Consider the following 13,256-nt stretch of genomic DNA (forward strand, 5'->3'; position numbering starts at 1 on the left):
CAAAGAACTGAAATCATATAATCCTTTATGCCAAAATTAACTCTGAACTAAAAATTCATAATAACTATAAAAATGCCCATCTAGCAGGGCATCAGCCTCCCCAGATTCAACATAGACATTCCACCGTGACAAGTTCAATTACAAGAAAAAATGAATATCTAGCTACCAATAGCTAAGTTAGTTACAAGAAAAAAATAATAAGAATTACATATGTAACTAAGATATATTTCCACTGTAACTAGACTGTAAGTGGTGATGAGTTGAACTGTAAGTATGATCTAAGTTATACTAGTGATGAATGGTGCTGCATGAAACACAAGGCAACACAGATAATAGAAAATAACGGTACAAAACTTGGCCTACATTACTAACTAGCAAAAACAAGTTTGTGCCTAGGGTTCCTCAAACTACAAGTTTGTGCCTAAGAAAATGAAGATGCCTAGGGTTCCTCAAACTACAAGTCCCTCAGTTTTCACACAATTCATTGATAAAACCAATATCAAAAAAGTTACAATCTAATTACCAACAGTTAGTTACAGTGAGAGATAACATAAATTACAACTGTAAGCGAGGTATATTTCCACTGTAACTGCACTATAAGTGATGATGAGTTGTACTGTAAGTGTGTTTTAAGACTACATGAAACCTAAAGTATTGACTTCATCTGATAAACAAAATTCATAACTAAAAATACCATTTGAAAACTTAACTAAATCACCAGATGTAAGAAGAGGGCATTAAATACAGATTTAGATCAGCCATTCAAATGCCTCAAGAGATATTTTTTTCTGGGGTATTTTCCTAAGAGAAAACATCTAAACGTTGCAAAAGAAATAAAAAAAAACACTAATAAACCATAAAAGGCACAAGTTCTCCTTTTCTGTTTGAATGAAAGGAATTAATAGACACATAAGAGTTATGTCCAGGCAACACTTGTTATGCAAAAATCAAGCAGAATCTACGCAAAGACAAAGAAAAGAAAGTTAATGTTGGTTGCATACACTAACAGGCAACATAAATGAAGTGGCCTCACACTTGCAATGACGCAAGAAGCCTAGCTAATTTCAGTAAAAACATATAACTAATTCAAAAATGGATGATGACCCTACACAGCATTGATTGGAAAAAAACCTACAACACAAGGGGAAGCAGCGCAAACTCACACATATTCTAACTTTTGCATGCACAACTGACAAAAGGAGTCCCTAGGGTTCCCAAACAACAAGTGTCCTAGTTTTCACACAAATCAGTAATAAACCAATGTCAATCAATTACAAAATCTAACTACCAACAGTCAGTTACAGTGAGGTATAACAGAAATTACAACTGTAAGTGAGGTATATTTCGACTGTAACTGCACTGTAAATGGTGATGAGTTGCACTCTAAGTATGTTTTAAGTTAGAATTACTATAATTTCATACTGCATAAAACACAAAATATTTAAGTTAGATAGTCTACAACATGATTCTAATGCTTTCAATTACATACACCAACCATACTTGTGTTAAATTACATGTAGGGGTTGATAGAACAAAGGCTCAAGTAACAAGGACAGTTGAAGGTTAGAATATCATGCTTACCTATTATTATGCATCATATCTGATCTTCGTAGAAAATTTCATCTAGCACAAATTTATATATAAAAAATTAGTCATGACACATGTAATAAATAAAAATAATCTAACTACCTACATTCAGTTACAGTGAGAAACTACAAAAGTTACAACTGTAACTATAGTGCATATGGACTGTAACTGGACTATAACTGGAATCATGCTTAACTTTCTCCAAAAATTCATTACTCATGCAACAACATCAGCAAAAAATCAAGTATAAAGAATTAAAAATACTGAAAAAGGACAAAAATAACTTCTAATTGCTGAAAAAACTTAAATCACTTTTGCTGTATTAATTTTCCAGGAGAAAGTATATGGGTGTGGGGCTAGCAAAATGGCAAGCTTCACGTAACTAGTGTATACAACTATCAATCTTTACCAAGTAAGTACAATATTGCAATGGTTCATTCATAATAAAGAATAAAAAATATGCAAGCATGAATGCTGCTGATGTTCTGAATGATGAAGGAAAGTACATCTGAACTTTATATAGAACAATAACAGAAGGGAATTGTAACAGAAGCACATGGAAATCATACATCACCTTGTTTTGCAAATTGAACACAACATATATCTTTAATCAACGCACAGTTTAGATGTAAGCTTGCTGCAACCTGCACAGGGTTGCTCAGTCAAGATTGTATTGTAGAAGGGATCTTCATTGGTTCTATCGTATAGGACACAATGAATGGAGCTCTAAAGGTGCTTGCAACTTAACCAGGTGATCCATTCAAACAAGATTTAGGTGTATAATTGACACTGCTTTGTTTCATAAAACAAAGAACATGATAAAAGCTTTTGTTATTCTAAGGTGGACACATTTACAATTTATTGTTAACAAACACAGAAGGAGACGTGCATGTTAAGAACAGAGGGAAAAAACAAAATCCCCTGTACAGGACAGAACAAAACAGAGGGGGGAAAAGATGCTAGCAAACCTGTAAATCTGCCAAAAGCATGTCCAATTTACTCCGAAAAATGCAAATCACACAAAAAAAAATCCCCATCTACCAGACACAAAATCGAGCTCAGTGACAAGACCAAAAAAAAAAAAATCCAGCCATCGTTTCCACCGATGGCTAGTTTGGCTAGTTTGGTGGTTACAATTTATTCTATTCCCAAATCACACAAAGCAGATGTACTTAAAAAACAGATCAGACCTAGAAAATTTCAAATAGTGTGTAGCTTTACCTATAAATAAACAGATCAGAGCACTACTCACCTGGAACTTAACAAAATAAAAAATCAACAGCTAGGCAATCTCATCGGCATGACATAGAAATCAACAGATCAGGGGACTAATCAAAACAAGGGCAGGACGGAAGTGCTCCGCGTGTTCAGGTTCCATGACATAGAAATCAACAGATCAGGGGACTAAACCAAAACTACCGATTCCAAAATCTAAAACAGTTAAACAAGCATCAGATCCAAACATTAAGAGCTACCTGAAGCATCAAAACCTAGCCGGAATAAGATTGAAAAAAAAAATCAACTAATGATGCAAACAAATAGGAGACAAGGAGAGAAAAATCAGCAGAAAACTCTCCGGCGAGCTGAATCACCACGGCGACCTACCTCTCTTTCGCGCGCCGGCAAGCCCTCTCTGTCGCGCGCGCCGGCAAGCCAGCTCTCACTCAGCGGCGAGATGACTCTCTCTCTCTCTCCGGAGAAAACAATGAAGAGAAAAGAAAAAAAGAGAGAAGGAAAGAGAGCGAGAAGAGAGCTGAGGAAAAACAACGGCTACGGAGTACAGACAGAAAAGCGCGGAGCCCGAAATTTGAGAGGGATGGCCCACATTTGACTACAGGCGCTGTCTGATTACATGTGACGCAGCTGCATCCCCACCCCCGCATGCGCACGAATCGTAGCGCAAATCCTACGGTCAGAAAAACGACAAATATTAGGAGAGAAATTTAATGACAAATATCTAGCAAAATCGTAGAATACCATTAGACCTCGATAGATTGACTAGTTAAAGGCAATTGTGATTAACAACAAAGAATGACACAACAAAACAGAAAATAGCTAAGCTAGCTCGTATGCATTATATGCCAGCCCAGCCCACGTAATGAGACAATGTTTGGATGTGAGCCCACAAGGCTGGCAGCCGTCTCCACAAATTCCCCTGCGTTGATGTAATATTCCAGTATTCCTCCATTGCGATGAATTTGGAGGCGTAGACAAGATTTTGTAAGTAACCGCTACCGAACCAAGACTTGTTTTAAAAAAAAAATATGCCATAATTGATTTTGTACCATCTTATGTATAGTCTGGTGTTTTTTTCTTCTGAAGATGATATGAAGATTAAGTTTTTTACGCAAAACAAGGTGATATTAACATATGATTGATTGAGTTTTAATTATTACAAACTTGAAAAATAGATTAGTATGGTATTTTAGAGCAACTTTCATACAGAAAGTTTTCACACGAAACACACCGTTTAGCAGTTTGAAAAGTGTGCCACGAAAATCTTAATCTTCATCAAACTTTTCTTGGAGAAAAGAGCGGGACCTTAGATTATTACAAGCTATAGTCTATTGTTAGTATCATTAGTTAGTAGACCCCGGCGATCATTTATCCTGGCTTCGCTCCTGCTGGTGGCAGCAAGTGCGTGCCTGTTGTCGGTCCAGCTACAGGAGCACATTTTATTCCTTCTTCATGCTGGTTTGCTGGCGTGTTTGGAAGGAACGGAATGCTCGAGGTTTTGACCAAAAAGAGAAATCTGTGGAGCTGTTGGTTGCAGACATCAAAGAGGAAGTGATGGTCTGGAGAAGCTGCTGGTATTTTTCAGTTTATCGAGGAATAGACTTTAGAGCTTCTGCCTATGTACATATTTTTTCCTTTTGCTTTGTTTTCAAGGCTTCTCGCCTTGACTGGACAGTTTAATGTCAAGGTTCATGTATTTTCTTCCAATTTTAATGAAATTTAGATGGCGTTTCTTCCGCCGATCCGGCAAAAAAAAGAGTAGAGAATCACAGGACACGAGATAGGGCAAGATGAGACGGCGTACATGGCTGCCGTGGTGCTCCGCCTCAGCACGAAGAGGAAGCAGCACGGACCGGCGCCGCGGCGCTGTGCGGCGAGTCCGGTGACGACGCTACTGTGGCGCGGAGAGCCGGAGAAGATGAGGGCGGTGCGGCGGCTGGGGCCTGGGGGGTAAAGTGCGGACGCGATTGGTATATAGCCAATAGGGGCGTGACGGTGACGCGGTGGCTGTGTGGACACGCCCATGGGGCTATGAGGTGCGATGGGTCACTTTTGGTGGCGGTCTGGCAGCTGACATGCAAAACTGATAAGGCCTTTCTTCCAAGGAACAAGTTCACTTTAGATCTCTCAACTTGACACAGTCTGAATTTTATCCCTAAACAGAAATATCATATATATAACACGTTCATCAACTTTTAAACCCAGTGCAAACTTGATCTCAAGGCGGTTTGGATAACAGTTTCGGCTAACATGGCTATTTTTTTACCGGATCCTCGTTCCATGTAGCGTTGATGTGGCACTTACAATCATAAAAATGGTGGGACCCACATGTCAATGATTATCCGATTAAAATAAAAAAGTACAATGGGTCCCATCTTATTTTTGTTTTCTTTCCTTCTATTTTTTCCTTTTATTTTCTCCTTTCTTGCTTCTTCTCCTCATTCTCTTCAACTCTTCTCCAATTCTCCTTTCTCGCTAATGTGTTCAGGGAGAATGCCAGCGTGGCAAGGCGGCCGGTCGCAATGGCGGTGGGGAGCGTTAGAGAGGTGGCACGAGAAGGAATCATCGGGGGCCGCCGTGGCTAAGCGTGGTGGTGCCCTGGTCGGGATAGTGGGGATGCTGGCGGCGAGCAAGACCGATGGGCGGTGACGTGATGGTGGGTGGATGGGCAGAGCGAGGAGGTTGTCTCCAAGGCTAGCAATTGGTAGCTCGGGAGGAGGAGGACGCCACACGACGATAGCCCGTCGTGCACCTCCTATTCCTCCTCGCCATTGTGCCCCAACCTTCTCGTCTCGTCCTCCTTCCTCTACCACCACCTCTCCTGCCTAGCGCCTCGCTTCACTACACCCTACCCTCGCTGCTGTGTCGGCAGCACCTCTGGGGCTGCAGGGCGCCTCCGCCTCAAAGTGGGCCCCACTGTGATTTTTTTATTTTTAACTATAACTAGACACTCACTGACATGTGGGTCCCACCATTTTTTAGATTGCAAGTGCCACGTGGGATGAAGATCCAGTCAAACTAACCACGTAGATGTCACGCCAGCCGAAACCATCATCCAAACCGCATTGGAATTAAGTTTGCATTGGTTTAAGGAGTTGAAGGGCGCGCTATATCTGGTATTTCGGTTCACGGATAAATTTTAGAGCCAAGAGAGATTGATTTTAAGCAGATCTGCAGACTTTCCCTAGCGTCAATTTGTAGATGGAAGGACAAATATAGATGGATGATTAATATGCCAGACTAAATTTCAGTCATTGAATGATGAAAAGAAAGCACCAAAATGCTAAATTCAATCGTGAACATCAAATTCACACCGTCGTGTTAATACTTCTTTTCTATCTCTACCAGTTAAATTTGAGTCTGCATGTTCAATAAAATATACATTGCTCTATCCCCCTATCTTTTCTATAAAAAATTATGATTTTATAGTTTTTGTTCTTGTCCTCTATAAAATGAAAAGATATCCTCTCGAACAGAAATCCCTCTGCATGTTTGCTACTCGCTTCGTCCCACGAAGACTTCATTTTTCAGTTTTTATAGAATATTTAACTCTTTGTCTTATTTAATAATTTTCTATGATTAATATTTTGTTATTATTAGATGATAAATATAAATAGTATTTTATATTTTTTTAAGTAAGATAGGCGATAGGACACAAATATTTAAAAAAACCTTCGTGGGACGGAGGAAGTACGATGTTGCCAGCCTGCCAGGACCAAATGCGAGTCCTTTGGAGTCTTCCAGCAATCCATTCCAGGCACGCCATTCAAGTAGCAATGTCTGTCCCATTCCATCAAGTCACCAGCTACATGGCATTTTGGCCTCAACTCTCCAACTAGCCAGATTACATACGTCGAGGGGAAAAGGAGGTGGGGCCCATGGCTCAACCAGATTCGCGTTTGGCTCCGAGTACCTCGTCAGTGGAAAACAGCTTTTTCACAGAGAAATCAGAGAATCACATCCACACCCATGGCGAAAGCAGGACAGAGAGAGAAGGGGGAGGGACTCGTCGGCGCAGGCGAGGAGGGCAGTGCGGCGACGACCACGCCGGCGGTGACGAAGCCATGACCACGGCCATCCTTGCGCCGCGCCCCGACGAGCCGTCGCCACGTGGACGAGGCGGCGGCGGCTGCGCGCGAGGAAGACGCGGACGAGGCGGCAGGGACACGCGAGAGGAGACGTGGCCAAAGCTCGCCGTCGCCGACTGTTCATGTCAGCGCGGCTGACGCTGCTTGAGCCGGATCTGGCTGCCCGGCCGCCGCTGCTTGAGCCGCCGTTGCTTGAGCTCGAGGTCGATCCGTGGAAGGTGGATGGCCGCGGTGGAGACCGGATCTGGCTACCCAGCCGACGCTGCTTGAGCCGCCCCTCCGCCCGAGTCCGTTCGGCGGCGACCTCCGCGAGGACGACCGTGCTCCCACCCGTCGTCCTCGAGGAAGACGAGGTCAGTTGGCGACCTCCACGACCTCTGCCGCCCGAGCTCCATGTCTACCGCCACCGGAGCTCCGGCCATGTCCGTCGTCAGAGAGGGGCGCCGGTTGGTGTGGCCGTGTGGGGGTGGATTTGGAAAGGGTAAAAGGAGTGAGAGAAAAGGTAAAGGGAGTGCGAGAGAGGAGGGATGGAAAAAGTGTTTGGTGGTGGGACCCATTAGTAGTAACTGCACTGTGGGATGAGTTGCTTTGTAGGAGCTTCATCCCACGTGGCACTCCAGGCTGAGCAAAAATTCGAGACGCACTGTCAATAGCCTTAGCGTCGTTGGAAAGGCTCCCGTGAGCTGGTTCATTCGTTCCGTATGTGGTCATTCGTTCCGTATGTGGTGTCGAGTCGTTTGAGTCCAACAGGCTCCCGTAGCCAAACATGCATTGATACTCGCACATACGTAGCCAGTCGTCAGTTCGTCACCAACACCACGTTTATGTCGCTCGGGGATAAGATCGCGCCTTCCATCCTCAAGATCTCGATTGGCAGTTTGGCACTCGAATCTCCGCCACACCACATCCCGGCCGCGGCCCCGGCCTCGCGGGCGTGTCACCCGGAGACTGAGCGCGCGGCGCCGCGTTGGAGTCACGCCACGCCATGGAGAGAACCGTGGTGCTGTATCCCGGCCTCGGCGTCGGCCACCTGGTGCCGATGGTTGAGCTGGCCAAGGTGTTCCTCCGCCACGGCCTCGCGGTCACCGTGGCAGCCGTCAAGCCGCCACTCGACTCTCCCGATTTCTCCGCCGCTGTCGCGCGCTTCGCGGAGTGCAACCCCGCCATCAACTTCCACGTGCTGCCGCCGCCGCCGCCACCGCCCGCGCCCGTGGGCTCCGGCTCCGACGGCAAGTCCGCGTCCCCGATCGTCGGTATGCTCGGGTTCCTCAACGCCATGAACGCGCCGCTCCGCGACTTCCTCTGCTCGCTGCCCTCCGTGGACGCGCTCATCGTCGACATGTTCTGCACGGACGCTCTCGACGTCGCCTCCGAGCTCAGGTTACCGGTCTACGTTTTCTTCACCTCGGCCGCCAGCGACCTCGCCGTCTTCCTCCACCTAACCAGCATGCGAGATAGCATCAACACAAGCTTCGGGGAGCTCGGTGACTCCATGATCCACATCCCGGGCTGTCCTCCGTTCAAAGCTTCAGAGTTACCATCAGATATTCTCAGTGACAACGAAGCATCCAGGCTTATCTTACTGATGTTCCGTCGGCATCCAGAGTCGAGAGGAATTCTTGTCAATACATTCGAGTCGCTGGAGACGCGCGCGTTGCGCGCTCTGGAGGACGGGCTCTGCGTCCCCGGCCGTGCCACGCCGACGGTCTACTCCATCGGGCCAATCGTCTCGGGTGGCGGTGGCAGCGACAAGGATCACGACTGCCTCCGGTGGCTGGACGCGCAGCCGGACAACAGCGTGGTGTTCCTCTCGTTCGGGAGCTTGGGAAGGTTCTGCAAGAAGCAGCTCGAGGAGATCGCCATTGGCCTGCAGAAGTCGGAGAAGAGGTTCCTCTGGGTCGTGCGGAGCCCGCGCATCGACGAAAAGAACGTGTTCGAGCCGCTGGCGGAGCCAGACCTCGACGCGCTCCTGCCGGCCGGGTTCATGGAGGCGACAAGGGGGAGAGGGCTCGTGGTGAAGCTATGGGCGCCGCAGGTGGAGGTGCTCCGCCACAGGGCGACCGGCGCGTTCGTGACGCATTGCGGGTGGAACTCGACGCTTGAGGGGATCACGGCGGGGATGCCGCTGCTGTGCTGGCCGCTGTACGCGGAACAGAGGCTGAACAAGGTGTTCGTCGTGGAGGAGATGAAGCTTGGCGTGGAGATGAGGGGCTACGACGAGGAGGTGGTGGTGGCGGAGGAGGTGGAGGCGAAAGTCAGGTGGGTGATGGAGTCCGAGGGCGGCCAGGCGCTCAGGCAGCGCGCGGCCGCGGTGAAGGATGCGGCGGCCCAGGCGATCAAGGAAGGGGGCTCGTCTCATGCCGCGTTTTTCAAGTTCCTCGAGGACCTGCCGCTGCAGGTCTCCAGAGGCATGGTTAGTGCATGATTTCGAGCCATGGTAATTTGTCGGGCACTGTGTTTACCTGCGACAGTGAGCAACATAATTTGAGTACTGTATGGTTCTCTTAGGATTGGATAATGGATGTTCTTTCTGATAACACGAGATATCGGTGGGCACTGAGCATGGTCATCCATGTAAGAGTACACTGTTATCGGTGGACATTCGGCATAGTCATCCATGTAAGTGTGTACTGTGTAGTTTCTACTGTTTACTCTCTCTATTCCAAAATATAAATATTTTTAGCATAGTGATAAGTTAAACATTTTTAACTTTGATTATTAAGCTGGCTCGCTCGCTCCATTCTTACGCTCGCTGGCTGGAGCAAAAAAATAAAAAAAGATCAATCATGTAAAATTGATATTACTAGATTTATCATTAACAAGTGATATGTAACTCTTTTTATTTAAAACATCTTGCTTTTATAAAAATATATTGTTGGTCAAAGTAACATCTTAAAGATCATAGCAAACTCTAATATTTTGAGACGGAGAGAGTATGTTTAAACGAACTTAAAAGGCTAACGCGTGGATGTATGTGTGCCTGAGCGCAGATTGATTTTATCAGGTTCCTTTTCTTTTTTCCTTGGAGCACGAGCGGATCCATAAAAACATTATAGGACAGACTCATATGCTATGCTGCTTTCTCCTTCAGCCCCTCCCATTCTTCCTCTTTAGAGCATCTCAATAGACTACCCAAATCTGACTCTCCAAACACCTATATAGCCAACTCTCTAATTGATTTGAAGAGTCAAACTTGTAGGTTACTCCAACAGCATCTCTATCTACACTCTCTACTTGAAGTCTATAACAACAGGACCCACAAGTCAGACTTTACTCTTTCTCTCCCCCTCTCTCGGTGTTGTGCTCGGTGGATGGGAAGCCGGTGGCGGCGACAGTGACGCGCGGGGAGGAGGAGGAGGGGGCTCCCCATCGCCGGCAAGGAGTGGCCGCCTTCCTCACATCCGCCGCCGCCTCCCCCACCTCGGCCTCCTTCCTCCGGCAGCGACAGCGACGCGCGGGGAGGAGGAGGGGGCTCCCTATTGCTGACGAAGAAGGAGCGAGGAAGGCCAGTGAGAAGCGGCTGCCTTCCTCCCATCCGCCGCCGCCTCCCCCACCTCGGTGAAAGCGACACGCAGGGAGGAGTAGGAGGGGGCTCCCCATCGCCGGTGAGGAGAGGCCGCCTTCCTCCCATCCGCCGCCGCCTCCCCCACCTCGGCCTCCTTCCTCCCATCCGCTGTCGCTTCCCCTACCTCGGCCTCGTGTGGCGCGATGGCTGGCACGGGCGGAGTTGGGGACGACGATGGAGAGGGAGCGACGTGTCCCACGGATGGGCGTGAGAGAGGAGAGAGATGGTGGGGCCCATGTTTGGCTAGTCTGTTTGGATGGCCAAATTTGGCTAGTTGGGAGAGGAGTTTGGCCAGTCATTTAACTTGGCCATCCGAGTAGAGAGTCTGTTGGAGTGCTATTTTCTACTAAAGTTGCTAAAATTTAACTTGGAGAGTTTGATGGAGAGACTGTTGGAGATGATCTTACCTCATACTCTGTTTCCCCCTTCGGATCTCCTTCTATCAATAGTGATCTAGTGGGGCAGAGGGGACTTGAGTCCCCACAACGCCCACGTTGGATCTATCCCTGCTTGGCTACTTGGGAGGTGTTTTATCAGCACTTTCTATTTTAGCAATTTCTAAGTAAAATCGAAACCTGTTTGTGACTTTCATAGATTGGACACAAGGAAATTTCCTTTGTGGGGTTGATTTGCTACCTTCTTTCTAGCATGTGTTGGGTCCAAATCTAATTTAGGCTAAACATGTGGCCTAATTAAGTGTTTGTGTATTCTTTTCTTCTTTATTTAATTTAAACATTTATGTGTGTAAAGTTTCTATATGGAATGTTTATATGTATAGAATTTCTATGTCAAATATATGTATAAAGATTCTATACCAAATGTTTCTAGGTATAAGTTTCTATGTCGAAAATTTATATTTGTGAAGTTTTATATACCAGATATTTCTATGTATGTATAAGCGTGTTCCTATATATAAAGCTTTTACACATAAAGCTGTATACATTTTTAGGGCTGATATATTACTTTTACTGAGATCATGTGTGCTCGACTTCAAAATGTACACATCCAAAATAGGAAAGAAAATAGTCAAAAAAAAAAGAAAATGTTATGTGGATTCCCTACACACATTGGCATGCCAGAGAAAAAGGCATCTAAAAATTATCATATTGATCGGAGAAAAAGAGAAAAATATCTAATCCATATTATAATTGTGTAAAGTGAACAAAAGAGCCTATATAGAAAAAAAATATTATAAATGGCTAAATTTGGATTTAAAAATTAAACAATATAAAAGAAGATTGAAAGCAAGCACCGTGCACGCGCAGAATGCACAAATCAACGGAAACAAATCGTCTACAATACTGTCCTTTCAATTTGAGTAGCTGACATGTGGAACCCACATCAAAGAATCTATATGTCAGGACTCAGGTCAGAGAATAGTACCGAAGGGAGACTCATCCTAGATCAACATATGCAGCAATGGACGGACGTCATTGCTTGGTTTCCCAAAGGCAGTCGTGAATCATTGTAGGGGTGCAAGCGGGCCGACCCGCGAGTTTATTTAAATAATAATTTATGGGTTTTCACATCGTGGCCCGGTTTGCCACATCTAAATATACAAGTGAATCGATCTATAAACCCATCTATAAATCAAATTCATAGTTAATCCGTTAGTCAAACCGGCGGGTTACGCACTATTTTTACCTATAAGCGGGTTCGCGGGTAAACCCACTTGCACCCCTAAATCATTGTTTGCAAATACATAATAAATAACTAATATTTAATGAAGAGTTCACTTGATTAATTGAAGTTAAGAAATAATAAAATAGAAAAACTAGCAATTGGTTTCTATATGAATTCCAAACCGAAATCTCTAAATCACTAAAATTTGAGTCTCCACCATGATGAGGAAGACAACAAGTAAATTTGACATGCAAGTACAACGGTCTTTATTAGTGGTATCTCTCTATTGCCATGCAAGTAAATTTGATGGCATGGAAGAAAGAGAAAGGAGTATGGTTGTTATACATGACAACGGCTCAGAGTCGACTCTTAGCATTTATTAGAGCAGATTTTGTTGCATGGTGATGAAAGAAAGTAAAGAAGAGTAAGAAAAAGTATTTTGATACATTAATGATTAGAGACTATATTGTCTCTAACTGTGGTAGGATGCTTGTCTCTAGATAATGTAGAGCTCATATCTGACTCTACCTTTGTACATGTCCTCATGGCAAGTGACCGGTGGCTGCGGCCATGAACATTTCCCCTCTCAAGATCCTGTTGGATGGACAATGTTCAAGAAATACTTTCTTCAAGCCATATTCAGTTAATCCTCAAAAGAGAGGATTAAAGAGGATTTATTCTACATATATTATGATGTGAAATTATTTTTCTTTAATCCCTTCAAACCAAACAAAGACTAAGCTTTTAAGCACGGTAAAAGCTCGGGAGTCGGGAGTCGGCTGCGGTGAAGAAAAGTAGCAATGGTACTAACATGCGGATGAGAGAAGGGAAATAATTCTTCGTAGAAAAATCATAGAACAGATATGGAGGGGAAAGAGTGAGGAAAGATACATGGTGCAAATAAAGAACACGTGTATTGGTTCATAGATCCTCCTTTTTATCTTTCAGACTCAGTTGCAATGTAAGCCCTCCCCCCCCCCCCCCCCCCCCCCCCGTGAATAGCCTCTTGAATCAGAGGAATGAATTCAATGAAATTATATGAAATTCCTATGGAATGTCTCTTTCTATGTAAGTTTTAGAGGAAATTTAATATGAGGTAGAACCTCATGTTAAGAATCCTTTGAGTCTTTATCTCTCCTCAAATTCCTTTGTTTTTT

General features: G+C 45.0%; 1 protein-coding gene across 1 annotated transcript; it reads left to right on the plus strand.

The window, feature by feature from the left end:
* Window positions 1-6,718: 6,718 nt before the first annotated feature.
* Window positions 6,719-9,657, plus strand: LOC127765378 (anthocyanidin 5,3-O-glucosyltransferase-like). Its single transcript, XM_052290266.1, has 2 exons — window positions 6,719-9,324; window positions 9,420-9,657. The coding sequence occupies exons 1-2, from the start codon at window positions 7,897-7,899 to the stop codon at window positions 9,582-9,584; spliced, it is 1,593 nt and encodes a 530-aa protein (XP_052146226.1). The 5' UTR covers window positions 6,719-7,896; the 3' UTR covers window positions 9,585-9,657.
* Window positions 9,658-13,256: the final 3,599 nt, after the last annotated feature.

Source organism: Oryza glaberrima, chromosome 1 (genome assembly GCF_000147395.1).
Source record: "Oryza glaberrima chromosome 1, OglaRS2, whole genome shotgun sequence".
NCBI classification, from domain to species: domain Eukaryota; kingdom Viridiplantae; phylum Streptophyta; class Magnoliopsida; order Poales; family Poaceae; genus Oryza; species Oryza glaberrima.